Source organism: Embiotoca jacksoni, unplaced genomic scaffold, assembly GCF_022577435.1.
Source record: "Embiotoca jacksoni isolate LCO1_2020_lvr unplaced genomic scaffold, fEmbJac1.0.p SCAF_20, whole genome shotgun sequence".
NCBI classification, from domain to species: domain Eukaryota; kingdom Metazoa; phylum Chordata; class Actinopteri; family Embiotocidae; genus Embiotoca; species Embiotoca jacksoni.
Window position 1 is genome coordinate 3,120,802 of NW_027185341.1, and position 22,126 is coordinate 3,142,927.

At 42.2% G+C, this 22,126-nt stretch overlaps 1 protein-coding gene across 3 annotated transcripts; it reads left to right on the top strand.

The window, feature by feature from the left end:
- Positions 1-1,174: 1,174 nt before the first annotated feature.
- On the top strand, positions 1,175-22,004 carry LOC138201967 (MAGUK p55 subfamily member 3-like). Of its 3 annotated transcripts, none has more exons than XM_069155587.1 (20): positions 1,175-1,518; positions 8,925-9,110; positions 9,441-9,559; positions 10,530-10,607; positions 10,744-10,824; positions 11,338-11,475; positions 12,369-12,450; positions 12,920-13,005; positions 13,121-13,195; positions 14,034-14,230; positions 14,362-14,426; positions 15,072-15,089; positions 15,382-15,423; positions 16,722-16,787; positions 17,103-17,261; positions 17,418-17,498; positions 17,790-17,883; positions 18,026-18,134; positions 18,795-18,911; positions 21,362-22,004. In XM_069155587.1, the coding sequence occupies exons 2-20, from the start codon at positions 9,074-9,076 to the stop codon at positions 21,539-21,541; spliced, it is 1,824 nt and encodes a 607-aa protein (XP_069011688.1). In that variant the 5' UTR covers positions 1,175-1,518; positions 8,925-9,073; the 3' UTR covers positions 21,542-22,004. The 3 variants fall into 3 exon arrangements, with proteins under 3 accessions (XP_069011688.1, XP_069011690.1, XP_069011689.1); XM_069155588.1 differs by lacking the exon at positions 1,175-1,518 and adding an exon at positions 4,340-4,684; XM_069155589.1 differs by lacking the exon at positions 16,722-16,787 and having other exon boundaries at positions 1,177-1,518.
- Positions 22,005-22,126: the final 122 nt, after the last annotated feature.

The following is a 22,126-nucleotide window of genomic DNA, read 5'->3' on the forward strand; positions in this document are numbered from 1 at the left end:
CAAACTAGTCGTTCCCCACGAGGCATCTCTGAGCGTCAGCCAAAGTGCAGACTTTACCGCTCACTGCTTGATGGAGACATCGAGGGGGGGTGGATGAATGGTGGTGGATGGATTTAAGAGGGGCAGACCAAAGAGGCATGCAGCTTACAGCATGTGTGCACACAGCGCTGCCTTCAAGGGTTGTCGGGGAATGATAGGTTCGGTTCTTATAATTTATACAACAATGAATTTTCCATGACTCATTGATGTAAAATGTCAGTGTTGTGTAAAATTTAAATAATTCAATGAATCCCTGCATTCAAGGGAGGATTCATTGTTTTTATTCAATTATTTAAAATGCAGTCAAATGTTTTACACAATCTTTTCAAAATGCTTTTTATTTAATTATTCTGCTGATTTGAGTTTCTTGTTTCGTGTTAGTACATCCAAATTAGAGGGCAATAGAAATGAACAACTCAAAGACATTAATTTTTTTTCCCTCTTCATTCAAAAACTAAATTTATGTCAGATCTCTCACCAACAAAACTTGCACTGATGTTCTTAGTTGATGTTTCAATAGCTCAGTGGATGATGGAATCATTGATATTACATCAGGTATAATTTGTATTGAGGCCCGTTGGTGTCGGCATAGGAAACTGAAAAAAAAAAAAAAAAATGATTTAGATAAAACACTGAAGTAAAGTCAAATTATAAATCTAAATTATGAGACACTAAGTCATTGGGATAAACGTCAAAATCTGATGGAATAAGTCAAAAAACCTCACAATTTTGACTTACAGCGAGTATATTTGCCGTTCCTAATTATAATTTTTTTCCAATTGAAATGCATATTTTTCAGTGGATAAATTTGATCTGTTTTTTGGTTAATTCTAAGCTAAACTGTTACAACATCTAAATAATATGCGAGTCATGGTCAAAGGTCATGGCCAAACTAATTCATCAGAAGGCTTTGGGGCAAAATTTGTTGTTTGGACCCTTTTGAAGTATACTCTCGGTGAAATAATAAAACTGAAATAACCGACATGAGGCTCTTCCACAAAACGGTGACACAACACCGTTATAAATAAAGGTGACGATTGACATCGTGTTTTGGTGGTAAAAATTCACTAAAAAGTCAAATTGCGGGTTTTGCGGGGCCTTGCCTTAACACGACATTTTTCACCCGTATTTCCCTGCCAACTAATAGGCTATTTGAACGCTACCTAATGGAGCGTAGAGTTTACGAGGAGCACCTGAAGGCAGCAGGGAGAGGCGAGAGTGAACTGGCAAACAAGAGGGGGGGTTCACGGAGCGATAGATTGGATGGAGCAGAGAGATAAAGCCTGATGTGTGCCAGTCAGCTGGAGACAGACAGAAATACAGAGAGAAAGACAAGAGACGAGAGAGAAAGAAGACGGAGGAAACACTACAAGAGGGCAGACTGGTGTTACAACGACACAAAGCGGCGTGGAGGAGGCGAGAGAAAGAAAGACAACAGAGAGAAACGCGCACGCCGTGGCGGAGAGGAGCCTCGACAAGGTAAGGATGCTTTCCGGCGTGCACTGACTTACCTCTGAGCAGCTCTTCAGCGTGTGTTTGCGTGTGTCTTGACAGAGAAAAGAGCTGCATCCGCAGCTCCGGGAACAATTTTTTTTAATTTACTCAACTCCAGATTTAGCCAAACGGAAAACCTTGATTTAGTTTGGTGCCAAAAAAAAACAAGCTCTGCGAAACTCACATTTCGTTTGAGGCTTTGTGTAAATTCAGGTTTGCAATCACACGCCCGAGTAAAAAAACCATGTGGTGGTGTCTGGCTGTGGTGCATGTTGATTAGGGGGTGTATATCACCTGTGATTGATCGCGAGCACCGATATTTTGGGATTAAACTGTTACGGAGGAGAGCAATGCGTTAAGGTTTCGCGTCACCTACGTCAGATCATCAGAAGACAACATTTCATCAATGAAAGTAGGAAGGCTGGTCAATACAAAGAGGACACGGCGCGCGAGAGGTGGCTTACCGGACCTGCTTTTAAAGCAGGACTTGGTCACGCTTTGCTGCAGGACGGGACGGGACGGGACGGGCTCCTTTTTTTTTATGGCATTATTGGCTTACAGGAGAAGCACAAGAGCCAGAGATTCCGTGAAGGTCAGGGTCACGCACAGTGGTGCCAGTAAACAAAGACGGGGAACTGTGCTCTAATGTAGTAACATTCAGGAGACAAAGGGGCGATTTTAATCCAGAAATTGGGTTTATTTTGATGATGCCATGTCATTTAAGTGAAACAGGTTTGAACTGATTGGTCAGAGGTTTATTTTCGGTAGGTGCACATTTTTGCATTCGCTGACTCCGCAGGAAGGATTACTCAGCAGGTACATGATCCCTTGGATGCCTGAGCTTTTCTTTGAAACAAATATTAACGTGTTTTGTAGGAAAGTTAATAACGACCATAAAGACACGGAATGACCACACAGTGAGAGGAAAAATGACCAAAACAAAAGACTCAAAACAACCACAACAATTGGCGAAAGAAGACCCACAGGTACAAAGGAAGACCCCATAGTTGCAACAACAACAAAAACAAAAAAAAGCCAATAAAAGTGCCAACAAATTCAAATAGAAAAGGCAAGAAATCCAAGAGAAGAAGCAAAAAAAAAAAAAAAAATAGATTCAAAAAGAGCACAGAGACCTACCACGAAGAGAAACAGGGCCTATTTAGAGACTCAACAACAAGCATGTTGCATGCAGTCACTTTGTGTCTCTTTCAGTCCGGGTATCTTGCTCCCATGTTGGTTTGGGTGGGGGGGGGGGGGGTCCTTTTTCATGTTTATACCCAGAGGCTTATTGTCTGATAATCCACCCATGCGTGTCCCCCTTCACACCCTGCGTCTCACCGTATTTGAACACATCGTAATGAGCTCAGTGGGAGTTTAACGTCAGTCAAAACACTCTGAAGTTTGGCTCCCGACCAGACAGATTGGCACGTTATCAACCATCATGTCAAGGTCCTCCTCTGACCCCAAAAGCTTTTTGGCTGTTGACATTGTGAAAGTGCTCCATGAACGAGGCGCTCGCACGTCGGGTTTCCTCCCTCAACACACGACAACCAAATTCACTCTCACGACACTGGACGTTGCTGGACAGCCAGATCCTTTATCCTGCTGTGTCTCGGAGTGGGCGTGTTGAAGGTGTTTTTGAACAGAAGTTCTTCTTATAACCCTCTTAGGAGCCGTCTGGCTCCCCGACCTCCTCCGCAACACTTTTTATTTTATTTCCAGCGGGTTTTTTTGTTTTTTTTTATCCAAGCACAATTCAAATATAAACTAAATCTCAAGGTAGCTGCACTGTTATGAAGATGAACCTTTAATGTGGCTGACAGAATCATTTATTCAAGCATTCTTTAATTGAATGAAATTCCTGCTTACATATAGAACCCACACACTGTTACAGTTACTTTATGATTAGAGCCGTACCAATTTATTGAGCCGCGGAAGCAAAAAATAGTGGGAAAAAAAAAAAGATGCATTCTCAGACAGGTTTTTGTTGAGGTCATTTTTAACAGAATATCTTTGAATTATTGTTTGAGCGAAACAAGAGATTTCAAGATGTCACCTTGAAGTCTGTGAAGGAGTGATGGATATGTATTGTTTTTTTTTTAATATTTCATTGACTAAATGATCCTATTTTTGATGCAGACGTACAATCCTTCTATTTTCCTACTTTAAATAGAGACTCAAAATCATTTGATTATTTACTTGCCAAACACGGTATTAAATCTTTTTGGGAGTAATGAGGTTATTTTAGAAAAACGTGCAGCAGCTGCCTTTAGTTTTCCAAACGGATATCGGAATTCAATCTGTCAAATCCAAACGTGTCAAAACAGCCATGTGGGTGGCATCCGAGGTGGTGGATGGAGTGCACACACAAACGCAGAGTGGTGGGCAGATGGCAGCAGCAGCATATTGGCGACCTCGCCCCTCGATTTTATTCCTCTCGGGACCCGTCCAACAGCAAATGGGTCTGGCAGGCAGGTGGCATGTACGTGTGAGTGGAGAGGACAGAGACGTGAGGTTACGCTCTCCCAACATAATGTCACTATAATGAAGTTATGTGATGGTTTGACTGTAGATTGTGGCAATGTTGGGTTTGGCAGCAGGATGAATCATCCAGGGAGCTGACTGACCCAGTCATAAACCAGCTCGTACCGTTGATTGACGTCGGAAAAGATTTCGTACTTTTGAGGTCAAAAGTCATACGTGTTGTTCAAAAAATGATCGGCATTTTCAAAGTCAAGAACGACTTATGATTTGTATTTTTGATAAATGACAGGGGGGGGGGGGGGGAATCGAACCCCAAACCTTCTGGCTGAGAGGCAGCAGTGCTAACCACCGCGTCACCAATCTTCCCAGGAGTTGGACAGCGTTGTGACAAATCTCTGGCTCACTGCAACCTATAACTCCACCGTCCACAGGCCAAGGTGGAATCTGAACCATTCACAGCAACCTTGGCGAAGTAGAATCTTTTACCCGTTGAGTTAACCAGACTGTCGGCTGAGTCGCTGGAAGCTCTGGAGTGAACGCCGTGAAACTCTTTCTCCTGCCGCGGCTCCTCCTCCTCCTCCGGCGCCGAAGATAGTCCAGCGGGTCTACGACGCCGACTCCGAGCTGGAAACGACCTCATGAAGACACGGGCTCGACCCCCGCCGAGGTAACGCACATGGTTCGCGGTTTACCCGCCGAGGTAACGCGCAAGGTTCACGGTTCACAGAGACCTCTAAGGGTAAGCTCACAGAGGGTGAGACCTCCTAAGGTGAGTCCCTCTAAGGGTAAGCCACACAGCTTCGGGTTTGTACATGCAGTCATACTAATACCAAAGGTCAACAACAATACAAAAAAATAAAAGTCCAAAAGTGACTTTTTTTTTTTTTTTTTCATATTTTGGACAACATGACACAGTATGACACATAGTGGTGTTAGAGTTGCTGAGTGTGAGAAGTAACTTGAGGCATGCATGTCTGTTCAGAAAAAGGTCATACTCCAAAAAGTCATGAAAAGTCAACCAAAATATCCAAAGTATGTTGTCCAAAAAGTGACCTAAAATTCATTTTTGTATAGAGTATAGATAGCACTAGCCCTCGTGAAGCTGCGAGGGCCCGCATATCACTGCTTGCAGTTTTAATTTAATGTATTGTAATTTTAGTCGTAAAGAGTTTTCCTTCGTAATGTTGGCTTGCTAAATTGTTAGCTGGTGTTCTCGTGACTTTACCATTTAAAAGCCGAGCATACCATGCACGGGACTTCCCATGTCGTAACAATGAGGTCACGAGATCAATTTAAAGGCAGCGCAACATCCTCCAGTCTTTTTCTGGTTCCCTGGCAACTGTTTGCTGCCAGGGTTTGGTCTGTTAAAGTCTACTCTCACTGTGTCCAAAAAGGAGGACAAATGCCCATCAGACGTTTCCAAAGACTAAGGACATCTCCTCCAAATGATTATTCTATTAAAAAGCCTGAGAGAAGCTGAAAATCCCAACACTGGAGAAGTTGTAACCTACACATTTACAATTTGGATCAGAAAATTACTTTGAAAGTGTAAAAAGACATTGTAGATTAAGTGTCTGTCAATCACAAATCCATTTTTTTAAATGTTCATCGAGTTCTTCTTGCCATATCCACTACGTCCTCGCTGATATTGAGTTTCTCTTATCTAGCTTTTCTAATCGGCTTCATTGTTTTCATTGAAATCCTCAGTAATCCACACAGCTGTGAGCACCACCATCTTAAATGAAAGAGGCTAGATAATACCACCATATGGTCTGTGGGAACCTCAAGTATTTAGACGATGGAGCTCAGCGAGCGAGAAAAAAACAGAAAGATGTCAGCTTTAAGCTCTAGTCAGCCTCTTGTAATTACAAAGAGTCGGATGGAGGGAAGAAGAGGCGCAGAGAAAGAAGGTCAGGATCGTGTTCAGGGAGGAGGGCTGAATGAAGGCAAGGAAACACAGAGGAAGAGGGAGATGAGGTTTTCTCACAGAACTGTCAGCTTTGTTGCTTGAACCCAGTTTTCTCAGCGGAGTGCAGCGTGATGGTCAACCAGCAGCAAAAAAAAAAGTACACTGACTCAATCTGGTATTATTTCTATGCCTGATTTAGGGTCACTCATGATTAGAGGTCAAAGGTCATATCACGCTCATGCAGTGATTTCAAAAATAGGGCAGAATTATTTTTATTTTTTTAAACGATGAGGACTAAAATATTTCCAGCTATTTCGCAGGAAGTTCTTACGTTTGACTTTGCTCATCAGGTAGAAGTTTTCTTTGGCCAACAACTTCCTGGAAATCGGGAAGTTGAACTAAAAGTGAAATGTGTCACATTTGAACAGAGCCAGGCCCAATGTTTAGCCCTGTTTTTAGGTTAAGTCAAACGAACTGGCTGCTACCTCCAGCTTTATCTTTGAATCAAAGGTATCAGTACTTTCAAGATATCAAATATTTTTTTAAATGATAAAATACTTTGACGTGAAGTGATGCAGACAGATGATTTATCCTCCCTGATGTATTCTGTTAGTAATCAAGCCTCCATGTGTTGTTGAAGGTCAACAGGAAAATAAAAGGCACTCCATTAAAATGATCACTATCTCTTTTCAGAGTTCCCTGAAAAGCTTGTTTTTCATCACTTTCTTTCTTGAAGACATTGTATTTTCTTGATTCCTGTTGTTCTGGGTTTTGTACCCTCATGGTTGAAATGCACTTATTGTAAGTCGCTTCGGATAAAAGCGTCAGCTAAATGAAATGTAATGTAAATGTAATGTAATCACCACCCGACAGACTCGGGCCCAATTAAATGCTGCACATCTTAAACATGGTCCCAACACGGGTTTGATGAAGATTTGTCACCAGCTAAATGAAGGTTTGTTTGTGCTGTGGCCGTTTCTTCTAATTGCCACTTTGGCACTGTGGCATTTTGTCTTCAGTCAACATTTTTCCTGAAAAGACATTTGCTTGGCAGCTAGTATGTTGTCACCAGCCCACCAGGGAGACACGTGACAATGAAGTCACGGGAAAAAAAACAAATAATTATTGTAAGTCTATTGTAAATTTGTCAAAATTTATGACATAGGATGACAGAAACACAACAAAAAGTGGTGATTGCGTCTTAACAACTCTACCAAAGAAAAGATTCCCCCGTGCTGTATTCAAAGACAAACCCTCAGGGCTGTAAGTGCTTTCTGTAAATATAATCAGCGATTATTCATGAGGATAAAAGATCGCCATTTCTCTGTCTTAACAGTCCTCCAATTAGACCGGAGATCAACAGCTTGCTACACTGCCAACATGCTGATCAGGTGCTTCTGTCTTTTGTTTGTGGACATCAGGAGTGTCCTTGTGGATGTCTTAACAACGAGCCAGATTGATTTGCCAGCCCTGGAAATGACTAGAAATCGTTGCAGGATTGCTTTGTAATTTCCATCTCAAAGGAAATGTTGCTTCCAAAAGTGGAAAAGCACTTACTTTGTTTTTTCATAGACCACTCTTCTCTGCTCCCCACAAATTTCTGAAAGTGTCTCTAATGTGGTGTTCACTCAAGTGTTGTAATCAGTTTGTTTGAATCTCCAACTTTTTCATATTTGTTCTTTTTAACGGTTTCATCCTTTACCAACCCTGCCGTACCCTGAAATAGTGACGGGGAGAGATGAAGGTTTGTGTCGTGCCCGGTTGTTCGGATCTTAAATTGGCAGTAAACACGTCATCGGGTGGCTGCAATGAATTCTGGTCCACTGTAGGTGGAAAACGAACACAAATCACAGTGTTTTAGATTTGTAAAATTGGCTGTAAATCTTTCTCCTGTCAATCTGTGCAAGGAATGGGAACATTCGGAAATAAGAAATAAACTAAAGCTAAAATACCTCAAAAATCAGAAGGTGTTCAGTTTTTACCGATGCTGATTGTAGAAATCCTTAAGTCAGGTTTGGCTCTGTGTATTTAAGTAGAGGGGCCATTTTCCTGCTATAGATGTGCTTCATTGCTCTCATTTGCATGGCCCGTGAGCTCTGCAGATAGTGAGGGGATACACACAGTGTGCTCACCAGACATCTCCCACAGATGTGTGTTAGAGCTTCAGATTTGTGTGTTGGCCTCCCACCTCCCCAGACAGCAGCTCCAGGAGCAGCCGCGAGGTTGGAGCTGGTGTGCAGCGGGCGGGCTGTGGGGACGTACTGCTGATGTGCTATTGCAGAGACTGTTAATTAGAAACTTGAAGATGATCTAACCGACACTGACAACTGTGGAGGAACACTATACGACGCTCTACTAATGCTATGATTCTATAGTGTTGCCATGGTGACGAGGTAAAAGATCCCATTGGAGAAAAGTGGCTGGCGTTATCTGACCTCGCTTTGCTCCAGTTCGGCAGCCACACAGTTTGAAATGAAAATAATGCTTTGTGTCTCGGTAATGAGAGTCCCTATTAATCATACTGGAACTTTTTCAGCACAGTAATGTGTCGATCCATCATTGTCAGAGCACGGCTGATCGGGCGCAATTTCAACATTGTATTTATATTTGCTTTGAATGAGAAATGATGTGATGCTCATTGTTGGCAAGAGATCAGATTTTTTATTTTTTGTCATCAGTACAACCCCCTAATAGTTTGTTGCTCCCACCAGCATGGAACAAATCACATTTTTTAAAAGATCTCTTTTGATTATTGTGTACATAAATACATTCAGATCATAAAAACTCAATTTTGAGGGTAATTATAAATGGGAACTACTACATTAATCAGTAAGAGTAGTCGTGTGCATATCTATTAAACCTGTGCCACATCCAGAAGAAGCCCGTACATTTGCTGTACATACTACAGCTGTATTACAGTATTCCTTTTTTTAAAAATGTGAATCCAAGCTGCTTCCGTTGTTTGGAGTCACAATGTGGTGTTTGTTCTCATTCCCAGTTGTGTCCGTGACTTCTCCACCTCGGCCACACGTGAGGAACAGAAGAACTCAGAGAGGGTTTGACAGAATTCACCGGCTTTGTTTCCTCTCCCTCCCTGCTACCCCCACCCCCCACTCCCCCCTCTCTGCATCCTCCTGCCTCCTCTGAATGATTGAAGCCATGCCCATCATGTCTGCAAGCACAGGTACAGCCAAACATGTGCTCAAGCTACTCGCCCATGCTCTCTGATGCTTTGAATGTGCTTATAACTAATGCATGTGCTATGATAGTGCATTATTAAATTAATATGGATGCACTACTGGAGCTTGAGTGCTTTCATTGTAAACGGCATTAGTGTCGATGGAAAAATCCAAAAGCTTAAAGAACCATAAATGACTGATACATGGTTAGTTTTAGTGAAATCTGGAGATGCAGGGGGCTTGTTACGTGTTGATGATGCAATATTTCTCTTGGTTCATGATAGATATGGGTGTTTGAATGGGTGATTAATACATAACTCCTCTTATATTCATAGGGCTGCATGAGACCCTGGCCCTTCTCACCTCTCAGCTCCACCCTGACGCCAACCACAAAGAGGACCTGGTGTTCCTCAAAGATGTCTTCAGTGAGAAAAGCATTGGTTACCTCATGAAGGTACAGCAGATGTCAGTAGAAGTACAGTTTGTGTGATTTGTGATTCAAACAGACATGTTTCATTAAATATGTGCTACATCTATGAGCAGAATATGTGTCACCAGAAACTGAAATTAAATCGCTCAACTTGAATAATTGCAATGTAGAATTTAATTTAAATCACATAATTTGAAATTGTACCATTTAACATGAATCATCTTTATTCAAAAACTGAATGGAACCATACTTACTTAACTCAAGTTTACTTTACTCACTTAACTTAAATTTACTGTACTCAGTTTAACGCTGTAAGAGGTAACTTTAACCAAAGTAGGAAAATAATGACTTTTTGTCATATTTGCTAAAACTGTCTCTGTACTGATCGTAGTGCATGACACAGATGATCTGTGAAAAAACCTGCTCCATCCTCCTCGGCCGGGCCTACTGAGCCCAGTGTCTGGCTGACGTTTCAGCAAATGCAGATTAAAAATGTCACACATTTTATAAAGCGACGATAAATACACTGATAATTTACTGGCTTGTCATCTATGTAATCGCAGTAATTAGCGAGCAAACGTTACATTAGTAATGAGATAACTGTGCTTTCAGAAACACTCGCATTACTTTATTACAAAGTTGGACTGCTTCTGGCTAAATGAAAAAGTCATGAATTGAGGACCACGTTTCTTATGCTGAAGTATAAGCAGGCGAAGCTTACTGTGAAGGATAAAACTAATCAACTGAACCCGAACCGTGACGGCAAAACACCCCCCAAAAACTTAAAGCCACCAGATCCCCTCACCGTTGAGGTCAATCATTTAGGTTATTCCCTTTAATTTGTCACCTCTGTATGTGTCAGTAAGATTTAACCAACTTATTCTTGGAAAAAACAACTGTCTGTTTATAATTGTTTCATCGGAATAAGTTTTGATTTTTTTTTTTTCCCTGTGGATGTGTACACACCTTTGATGCTAATTTGTGTCCATCCCAGATACACGATAAACTGAAGCAGTATGAGAAACAGAGCCCCACTCCAGTCCTACACAGCGCCTCCTGTCTGGCAGAGGATGTAGGTGCAATCAAATTTCTATTCAATGAATAAGTAAACATCAATTGTAATGTCTCAAAATGACATTTTCTAAAGTAAATGTGTTTTCTGAGGAGATTTGTATTTTAGGCAGTAATTTTCTGATTTCAATCATCAGCTGGCAGAAGAGCTTCAGAATGGACCGCTGGAGGACGACGAGCGAGAGCTGCTCCTCCTGCTGAGCACTCCTCACCTCAAGGTAAACGTACACGCACATGCTTTTAGTTTCTCTAATCACACATGAGCAAGCTGATAAATGGCGGGCTGTGTCTCTTTCCTGTACGACTCAAGGCACCCTCTCGTTCCTTCTGTAGGTTTGGTCTCTTTAAAAATGCTGCTGCTTAGTACGTCAACCCTGCACTGCTCTGATTTTCTGATTATATATTACATAACACCAGCGTCAGAGCTGTCTGTACCCCTTCCCCAAAACACAGATAAGACTGTCTAATTACTCTGATCAAGTGATTATGCTCAAGTTATTGGCTTTCTGGGGAGCTTTCCGGGAAGAGACGACGGCTGTGAAACTGGAGCACTCCTTTGCAAAAGCAGCCAGTGAAGAAGATGTTGTTCCTCCTTTTGTCTATATTTATTTTTCCCCTGACTTTTCTTTGCTCCAGATTTCTCTGACTCTCTCGTCGGTGGTTGTTCATGTTCTCAAATCTTACCTATCTGTGTACATGTCTGTGTATTTGTTTGTAAATTACTCTCGCAGGCAGTGCTGTCAGCTCACGACACAGTAGCCCAAAAGAAGTTTGACCCGGTTCTGCCGCCGCTGCCGGACGATCTGGACGACGAGCTGGACGAAGAGTCTGTGAAGATCGTCCGCCTGGTGAAGAACAAGGAGCCACTGGTGAGAGCTGAGGACCTGACAAAAAAATACGAGCTCTTCCTTCCCTCAACTTTTCTTATGCCCTCAAGTGAGGCTTTAAAGGTCCCTGTATTGTAATGGAGCAGCTTCGGGGCTTTGGAGAGCTCTGAGGTGTGAATGTTGGCCTCCAAAAAAAAATCCAGAAAATCCTACAAGCAATGGACAGAAAATAGATTTCGTGAAGTGATGCCTGTTTCACAGCAAGAAGCATGCATCAACAAGTTAAATATCTTCAGATTGAAACCCATTCCAGTCAGATCCAAAGGTGACACAAAATATGAGCTTTGAAAGTATTAAGTCTTTGATTCAGCCTTCAGTTTCTCTTTCAGCTTTCTGCAACAGCCTCACACACGAAAAGTATTTGATCCAGAGCCAAGTCAACTGTTCCCACCTGTTTCAAGTCTTTATGCTAAGCCAAGGTAACTGTGTCCTGCTTCATACTGAGTATACAGACATGACAATAGTATTCATCCTCTCATCTCTGAGCAGGAAAGCAAATAAGTGCATTTTCCCAAAATGTCCATTTATCGATTTAAACTTTAAATCAGTTCCTTGAACATGTACCTCTGATAAAATATCTGGTGTGAGGCTGAAGGTGGTGTAACCTGTTGTCGGAAGATAGATAAATACAAAAAAAAGTGGAGTGCAAGACCTTCCTCTTACATACAGTCATAAGAAGCATCTAAACAGCATCAAACTGCATGAACTCTGAAGCTTCAGGCATTGATCTATTTGGCAAAACCCAACCAGCTGCACATTGGGAGCAGCTTCTGCCGGTCTATTACAGGATTTTATCAGCTCGGGGATCTGAAGATAATATGCGTGTTTGGAAGTCTGATTTATTGTTGCTTTTTTTTTTTTTTTTCTTTCAACAGGGAGCGACCATTCGAAGAGATGAGGCCACAGGAGCTGTAATTGTAGCCCGAATCATGAGAGGAGGGGCAGCGGACCGCAGTGGTGAGACAGTATTCATACAACACATATCACAATTCAAATTTTAGTTCTTTGGTTTATCTGGGAAAAAGGGCACAGCCGCAGCCGAGGGCCATGAGAAAATAATCTGCCGATAGACCCAAAGGGAAATAATCTCTGCTCCTCGTCGAACTTCCAAACCAACAGGACTTTCTTATCACCACTGAAACACTGACAGAGAAGTGAGGAGATTACGTTGTGTAACCCCTCAAACTGTCAACACAGATCAAATCCTTGAGATTAGAGCCACGAGATTCCATATTTCGAGATTACAGACAAGTGTTCCTCCTGACTGTTGCCATGGAGATGTTGTTGACTTTAATGCCAACTAAAAATGATAAATACATTTTTTTTTTCTTTTGGTGCACATCTGAACTTCATAGTACCACTGCACTCACAGGGGATTCCTTTTGCATTGTTTTCCTTTGCGAGTAGACTTGTTTTGTGTTTCCAGGTCTGGTTCATGTCGGGGATGAGCTTCGGGAGGTCAATGGAAACCTGATAACCCACAAGAGGCCAGATGAAATAAGTCAGATTCTGGTAAAGAATAAAGACTTTATCCACGTGGGATCACACGAGTTCAGATACTCTATGATCAGTCACTGATTACTGCCAGAGGATGATTAATGATGATGCTCTGTTGTTTTTTTATCAGTCTCAGTCACAAGGCTCCATCACGCTGAAAATCATCCCAGCTGTCGCAGAGGAAGACCGACTGAAGGAAAGCAGGGTGAGGACACTTTTTTTCTGGCTAAATATGAAGCCTGTCTACCTCTGAAAGACTCGACAACCAGTTAGTCCACTGCTATAAGCTGGGAGAAGATTTCTATTTAACTGATAATGAGAGTTTGCATTAGAATTTGCAACTTTCATCCCTGAACAGAAGCTGGTTAACTTAGTTTAGCTGAAAATAGGGAGACGGTTAGTCTCGATCCACATATCTAGCATCCTCCTCGTAACCGGCAGCTGGCTTCATATTTTCACAAGTGGTATTAGTCTTCTCAACTAGCGCTTGGCAAGTAGATGGTACATGCATGTCCCCGTGTATTGCTGTATCAAATGTTGCTGTATTTAATTAATCAAGTTGAAAAAAATTGAACAAAGCTGCTAACCAAGTGCCAAACAACAGTGATGTCATCCATTGGTTTGTGAACATCGTTGTGAGGCTTCAAGTTCAGATTTTGGCCTTCGTCATCTTGCTAGCTCTGACTCGATCTGATTGGAAACCCGATAATACTACATCCCTCCCACCGTTAGCAGAAAGCTGACTGCACCACAGTCCTGTCAATCAAACAGATACGCCGTCCAAAAACACAGCTTTTTGAGGCTTGTTTTTAATTAATAACGGGATTTTTTTTTTTTTTCAGATGAACCATGAGAAATATAATAATGAGCTAATTTAGTTAATGACACCATAAGAATTTGTGTAAATCATTTATTGACTTGAAACGTATTTCATGAAAGAAGTTGAATGGGAGTCTATGGAGCCGAAGGCTTTTTCGAGCCAGCCCCTAGTGGCCCTCGGTGGTATTGCAGTTTAACTAACAGGATATTCCTCCTCATTAAAGGTTTACCTGCGGGCTTTGTTTGACTACACACCTTTTGAGGACAAGGCCACGCCGTGCCAAGAGGCAGGACTTCCTTTTAAGAGGGGCAACATTCTTCAGGTTGTCAGCCAGGAGGACGCCACCTGGTGGCAGGCCAAGAGAGTGGGCGACTGCAACCTGCGCGCCGCCCTCATCCCCTCCACACAGTTTCAGGAGAGGTAAACTATGCCGTCACATAAAAGATGTTTTAAACTATCTTTTTGTAGGATTTGAAACTACACTGCCTGTTTTTTTTGTTTTGTTTTTTATCTAAAATACATTTCTTCTTTCTTTTTTTGTCTCTTCTCAGGCGTCTGAGATACCGGCTGAAAATGGGTTCCTTCCCTGCGCTGATCTCCCCCCAAGCTCCCACATGTAAGCTTTACTTACTTCTGCGAGTACAAATGATATCCCTTGACCTACACCCACAAATGTACAAGAGGCTTAGATCTACACATGCAGCTCCTGTTGGGGGTCAAATTTAATCTATCCAAGAAGATACACATAGAGAGATTATGAAAAGAGAAGAGGAGATCGGAGGTTAATCTCTGGTGAAAAAATGGAAGCGTAATCCTTTGTTTCATTTCCCATTCAAAAGTAAAATGAAACAGGTCAGTTTCTGTCTCGTATCTATTGTATAAAATCAAACTAACTTTTACCAAGCTTAATGAAGGTGTAATTATGCTGCAGCACAGTGTTGTGTTTATATTTTTCTTTGGGTACTTTTTTTTATTCATGAAGAACTCTGTGAACAGATCAAAGCCCCTGTATAGACTTTATTTAAAGAAATCTATTCAGTGGAATGACAGTGGGTGAAGAAAAGCAGATGATGAAGGATTTCTAAGTATTGATACGATTTACATGTGAAAATTACAAGACAGCGTTGAGGTTTCACAGTGAAATAAAAAAAAAGCTTACTTTATTATCATAAACACTACGGAGGACCAGATCAGTGGTCGTAATATTTCTGTCGGTCCATACAGTGATACTGTGTCTTATTCCTTGCATTGCTAACTTCAGATGATCGGGCCGAGAAAGGTACGTAGACAAACCCTCGTGTTAGAAAACATATCTCATCCCCGCACCGTGTTTTCATGGCAGAATTTCTGTCTGAAATTCTGATCAGTGACTCTCAAAAACACCGATTCTGGTGTCTTTATTTTTCACCCCCGCATTGTGCCATTTTTCTTTTTTTTCTTTTTTTTCTTTTATACCACAGAGCTCCTGATGTTTAACTGTAACTTAACCTGCTGTGTTCTCACGTGAAAGCGCCCTGAACCTCTCCTCCGTCCTCTCACCCTGTCTTCTCTCCCTGCCTGCCGTCCTACAGAAGAGTGTGACAGTAAAGGTACTCTGAATGGAAAGGACATAGGTGAGGAAGCACAATCAGTGAGTTTAAACTCATCACTGCAACATCACATGTTTGCTCAGTCTGTGTGGTAGTTCATCCTTTCTTTTTAGAGACTGCAAACTGTTGTTCGAGGTGTTATGATGGGTTGCTTTGTGCTGCTTTATTGGTTCAGATCAACAGTGGAGTTTGAGTTTTAGGGCAGACAACGCCTGGTGTATTCTTTGAACTTGACAGTGATGTCACCCGTTTGTTCGTAGGGCTTCTCTGCTGCTCCTACTGACTCCGTGCTTCTGTGGGTTTTTCTTTGCCGTCATTTTGACCTGATTCTTATTTTCATTTCATATCATATGGATTAATAAGGCCCAACATATTACACGTGATGTCACAGTAGATTCACAGTATTTGATTCTTTTGACAAGTTCAATCAGGGCAGACTTAAATCTGAGCCAACGAATATAAATGATTTGAGGTTTTTTTGTTGTTATGTACACAAGCAAGAGGAGAAAGGTGAGATATCTGAGTGTCTTTGGTGATTAGACCCCATCATGATGTCACCGTATTTGAAAGGGGTGAGTAATGTAGAACCTGGAAGACTGGAGGTCGACGGGTTGGAGGAGGGTCGCAGCAAATCGCACTGAAATGACAACTGATGCAGCGGAGAGAGAGACTTTGACCCAAACTGAAATGTCTGTTGGATGAATCCTTTTTGTCATTTTGTACAGTCATTCATGGTCCTCAGAGGATGCAGCCTATGACTTTATTTATCCTCTGACTTTTTTCTTTCGTGCCGCCCAAAACCGTTCTCGTGGTTTTGTAAGAAATGTCTCGACAACAATTGGATGGATGGATTTTCATCAAATTTGGCGTGCAGTTTCATGCTCCCCAGAGGATAAATTGTAAAGGCTTTTCCTTTCGTGCCATCATCAGCTCAAACTGGCCGACTTGAACTGCGATGATTTTGATTTTAACTGATCCGTTTTATTTATAGTTCAACATATTGATAGGTGTCTGTGTGTTTGCAGCGGGTGTTATAGTTAAAAAGAAGAAAAAAAAACAAAAAAAAAACAAAAAAAACCACTTTATTTGAGTGTGTGTGATGTGAGTCTGGCAGGCTTTCTGTCCTGTGTGCTGCTGCCACTCACAGCTTCTCTCAGTGTCTTTGTGGCGCTTCGCGGCATCTCATCGTGCTCGTCACACCACATGCTAACGGTGCCGTCCTTGTGTTTGATTGAGAGGCAGACGCAGCATGCATGGCTTCCAAGCTTGTGTTCTGTCAAAGATTGCAGCTGGTTGAATAAATGGTCTAATATGAGCTGTAGTTTCTCCCAAGAATAAGGCAGCTCCTGCCTTCTGTGGCCATGCTTTCTCATGGGATTTTTACTCAGGTACTCTTACTGATTTCTACTGGTGTTGTTCATTGTGTCTGTCTTGTGGGATGTGTGACACAGGATGTGAATGTAATCGGTCCGAGTGACAAATACAGATTTGACTTCGAATCTTCAGTCTGCGATACATCAAACTTGTGTTCCTTAATGTCGATGTGTCACGGTGGCAGTGTGATCTGTAGTAAACGGACGGGGTTTTTGTATATGTAGTCAATTCATATTTATTTGTATCAGGAAAAAGTATGTTGGATGCACATCACCTCTGCATTTTAAGCCATCTTGCAGTACCAACACCCTGCGTGTGTTTGACCACAGCCAGCCTGCGCAGAAGTTTCCGCCTGAGGAAAGATCGTCAGAGTTCACCAGGAGAAGCGCACACTCCAGATGGCAGCCACACAGACTTCCTGATTTATGAGGAAGTCGCACAATATTCGCCCCGGCCTGGCGAGAGGCCGCGCCTCATAGTACTGATAGGTGAGGTCCACGGTGGCGTTTGTTGACACTGAAGAAAACGCCACAGTTTAAAGTTTTCATGCAGATATTTTCCAAGCTCATATAATATAACTAGTTTGTGATTATTTTTTTTGTATTATTATTCTGTTAATTACTCCGGTATTTGTACTATCCCAGGTTCACTTGGCGCTCGGATCACTGAGCTCAAACAGAAGGTGATCGCCGAGAACCCTCAACAGTTCGGTTTGGCTGTGCCTCGTGAGTCCTTCTGCTTTCTTTATGAAATATATTTCTTTTGATGTTTTAACGTCACTCTTAATGTTTTTATGCATTCAGTGCGCATGACATGTGGCACTCTGTATTAGACTGTATTGTTTCTGCAAAGCATTTCTGCAGGATGACGCAATAAACACGCAGTTTTTTTCTTACACAACATTGCATACAGTACAGACGCTCTCGCTCACGCGTATCAAAATACACAAGCATTCAGCCAGTGTCTGATTTTCCACCTCGTCTTCCCGCTGCCTGTTTGAAACGCGCGGCCCGAAGACACCACTCGAGCCAAGAAGTGCCATGAGCGAGAAGGAGTGGAGTACCACTTCATTAGTAAAGCAGCTTTTGAGACCGACATCCAGAACAGCAAGTGAGTGTTGGACACAAAGTCTTTCTGATGAGGTGCAAAAATGACTTACTTCCTACTCCAGAAGAATGCATGTTAATTCACGTTAATGGTACACGCTCTCTTCTTTGTCTGAATAATTTATGAAGACGCTGTGTCTCTGCAGGTTCATTGAATACGGGGAGTATAAAGAGAATCTGTACGGCACCAGTTTGGAGTCCATTCACCGAATTTTGGATCAAAACAAGGTCTGTCTGGTGGATGTGCAACCGGAGGTGAGCATCAAAAGAGTCATGCAGCACCGCCAACCAAATACACCGATTTCAACTGTGTCACTTGACAAACAGTGGAGTGTAGTTTTAATTCAGTAAGTGAGCTTTGAGCCTGTACACTCCACATGTAGGATAAAACATCAAATATTGAATAACATTTTATTTAAAGATGATGCGGGGTTTTTTTTTATATATATATCTAACAAAATAAATCCAAATGTTCCCTTTCTTTATTTTAAAGCATAACCAACCTTAAAATATATATATATATATATATATATTTACCTTTCCATATACATTTTATTTTATCACACTGGGATGATTGCTTCTCATTTATTCTGGTAATTATTCCAAAATGTGGCAGAAAGAATTTTTTATTAATGAATAGTTAAATCAGGTTTAAGAGTTTTAGATGTCACATTGAAAGCATGACTTAATCTTCACTTAGACCTAAATGTACCTTAATTTCAATTAACATACAAGGTGTTTGTTGTGTGCTTCTCAAAAAAAAAAAAGTCTCATTATTTATTCCATTGTCTGTCCAAACAGTCAACATCTATACCTACATCTCTATGTAGATAAACATCCATGGGATTTTAATGTTTATCCATGTTCTAGCTGACTGGTGTGATGATCAAATTGTTGTTTTTTTTTTGCATCCAGGCACTGAAGACTCTACGGACCGCTGAGTTCAAACCATACATCATCTTCGTAAGGCCTCGCATCTATGACAGTCAAAGAAAGTTTGGCTCGTCTTCCTCGCTCAGCGCCGGGATCACGGTGAGTTCCACAGGGTTCCCAGTCAAATTTCAAATTCCCTGACTTTTCTCTGACTTTCACTGACTAAAAACCTCAAATTCCGTGACCTATAACGAACAGAAAAGCAGGCTGCCGTTGTGCTTGCTCCAGGTTGACGAACAGAAAGAGGATAAAACCACTCGGGCAATGATGGGGAAAAAATAGTATGACTTTTTGACATAAATTTAGATGACATGCTATAGTATGACTTTTTTTTTTTGTTGTCGTTTTTTTTTCATATTTTTGACAACATGCATGACTTTTTTACATCAATTTAGACAACATGCTATATTATGACCTTTTTTGCATAAATTTGTATGACATGCCATAGTATACAGCGGCACAGTGGTGCGGTGGTTAGCATTTGTTCCGTGTTCGAATCCGGGCCTGGGCCTTTCTGTGCGGAGTTTCCATGTTCTGCCTGTGCCTGCGTGGGTACTCTGGCTTCCTCCCACCATCCAAAAACATGCACCTCGGGTTAATTGGTGGTTCTAGAAATTGCCCTTAGGTGTGAATGAGAGCGTGAATGGTCTTTGTTCCTGTCTGTCTCTATGTGGCCCTGTGATGGACTGGCAATCTGTCCAGGGTGTACCCTGTCTTCGCCCTAAGTGAGCTGGGATAGGCTCCAGCCCCCCGTGACCCTGTTCAGGTATAGCAGGTATAGATAACGGATGGATGCCATAGTATGACTTTTTTGGCCATATTTCTGACGACATTAAAGAACTGACTTTTTTGCGCTTTTTGTGACGACATGCCATAAGTATGACTTCCGTTCAAATTTCATCAGGCAACACAATAGTGCAGTTGTCAGCGTTGTCGTCTCACAGTCTAAAGGTCTGTGGTTCGATCCCTGCTTGGGACTTTCTATGTGGAATTTGCATGTTCCTGCATAAATAATAAGTAAAAGTAAAATATGTCGTCCAAAATATGGACGACTAACTTATGCATGTTATCATGCATGTAGTCCATGATGTAAAACAAACATCATGTAGTCGTAAATATGACAAAGTCACACTCCAGGCAAGAACATGCAATCCTCCACAGACAGAGTTCCAAGCCCCTGATCGAACCGAGTACTTCCTGATTGTGAGATGACAACGCTAGCAACTGTAAAATTGTGCTGCCTTTAGTGCATGTTTGTCTGACTTATATAACTTATATGACTTTTAAACTTTTTAATGAAGAAAGAACAGTGGTGCAGTGGTTAGTGCTGTTGACTCCAGTCAGAGAGTTCCAGGTTTGATTCTTGCCCTTAACATGTCTTTTCATCAGAGATATTAACTTCATCCTTTCCAGGGCGGGTCTCGAACCTGCAACCTTCTGACTGGAAGGCAACAATGCCAACCACCACACTGTTGATCTCTCTTCCCTAACATGTTTAAAAGTTATATAAGTCAGACAAGCATGCAATAAAGCCAGCAAAATGGTTGTCATTTCACAATCAGGAGCTTCTCGGTTTGATAGGGGGCCTGGAACTTAGTGTGGAGGATTGCATGTTCTTGCCTGAATGTAATGTTTTACATTATGGACAACATGCATAAGTTAGTCATCATTATAATTATGGATGACAATTCAACTTTTAGGTTATTAGTTTTACACATAGAAAGTCAAAGGCGGGACTCGAACCCTGGACCTTTAGACTGGGAGACAACAACGCTGACAGCTGCACCAGTGTTGGCTTACATAAATTGAACGGAAGTCATGCTTATTAAATGTCGTAAAAAAATATATATATCATGCTATAGTATGACATTTTGATCATATTTCGGACGACATGCTGTAGTATGACTTTTTTAGCATGTCGTCCGAAATATCATAAAAAAGTCATACTACAGGAACATGCAAATTCTACATAGAAAGTACCAGAAAGGTATTGAACCCAGGACCTTTAGACTACAACGCTGACAACTTCACGGTAGGTGTTGCCTACCATGACTTGAATGGAAGTCATACTTATACTATGTCATCAGAAATAGCCCAAACAAGTCATACTTCTTTAATGTCATCCAAAATGTGAAAAACAACCCCTAACCCTGCAGATTTTGGTGGTAGCAGCAAATATTCAAACGAGAACTTTGAAGGCCGAAGTGGAGAAGGGTTCCATGTGAACATCAGTTGAACTTATCATCCAAAATGTGGAAGAAAAAAAAAGTCACACTATAGCACGTCGTCCGGAATATAATAGTGCTAATTTGCTCCTTGTTGTAAATAAGTACTCGGAAATGTCAGTTTGTTGCAATGTAGAACCAAGAATCTGTAAACTCTTATTGTAGCTCAGAGCAGATATTTCAGTGTAAGCATCAGCTGATAGGTTGCAGAAATGCCAAATTATTTCCAAGGTTAGTCCTGTAAATGGTGTTTCACCACCTGCTGGTGTGTGTGCGTGTGCGTGTGCGAGTATCTAAACTCTGAATCAACATCCTCGCCACCAGGACGACGACCTGCAGGAAATGAAGCAGGCGGCCGAGCGGATGGACGAGTGCTACGGCCATTGGCTGGACTACGTCTTGGTGAAAGATGACCCGGCCGGCGCCTTGGCGGAGCTCCAGGTCGTGCTGGAGAGGGTGCAGATGGAGCCGCAGTGGGTACCCGTGCGCTGGGTGAGGCGCTAGTCGGCCGAGCTCGACCACTCGCTGCCGGGGGGGGGGCGGGGGCTGCCGTGCGAGGGCGCGCGCAAACTGCGGGTGTTCCTCCGGAGTGACCCGGTGTTGTCCGCTGCCACACATAACCATTCCACCGCCGTGGGTTCGTGACAAGTCGAGTGGAGTCGCCATCGCGAGAGAAGAACACATCTGCAGTGACCCGAGAGCTTTTTCGTCTGAAGCCTGTCGTAGATCGGTCAGCGTAAAATGACCACAGTAGTCGTACAGCTGCGGTGCTGGTGTTACAAACTGTATATCTCAATAGTGCAGTGCAACAGCTCTGACGGGCATGTAGTACAAAGCATGCGGGACAAAGCTCCTAAAGCGAGTCGCGGTCGCAGATCTGCACTCGGCAGCATCAACCCTGTGACACGCTTACTATCATAGCAGCTATAATGTGAAGTGCCATATTGAACTGTACGATGAATGGGGGGGAGGGGAGGGGGGGGGGGGAAATCTGCTGATGGCGTTGCGGTTGCCGTTTACCTGACGGGGCTTTCGACAGAAGTATGAATTGTCTGCGTTTTGTTGAGAAAATAAAACTCGAGTCATCCG

What these genes read in the sequence shown, in the direction of transcription:
- LOC138201967 (XM_069155587.1), top strand. Translation starts at nt 9,074, where the DNA reads ATGATTGAAGCCATGCCCATCATGTCTGCAAGCACAG. An exon ending in GCGCCTCATAGTACTGATAG is followed by an intron (nt 17,262 to 17,417) that starts GTGAGGTCCACG and finishes GTACTATCCCAG; the next exon opens with GTTCACTTGGCGCTCGGATC. An exon ending in TGGTGGATGTGCAACCGGAG is followed by an intron (nt 18,135 to 18,794) that starts GTGAGCATCAAA and finishes TTTTGCATCCAG; the next exon opens with GCACTGAAGACTCTACGGAC.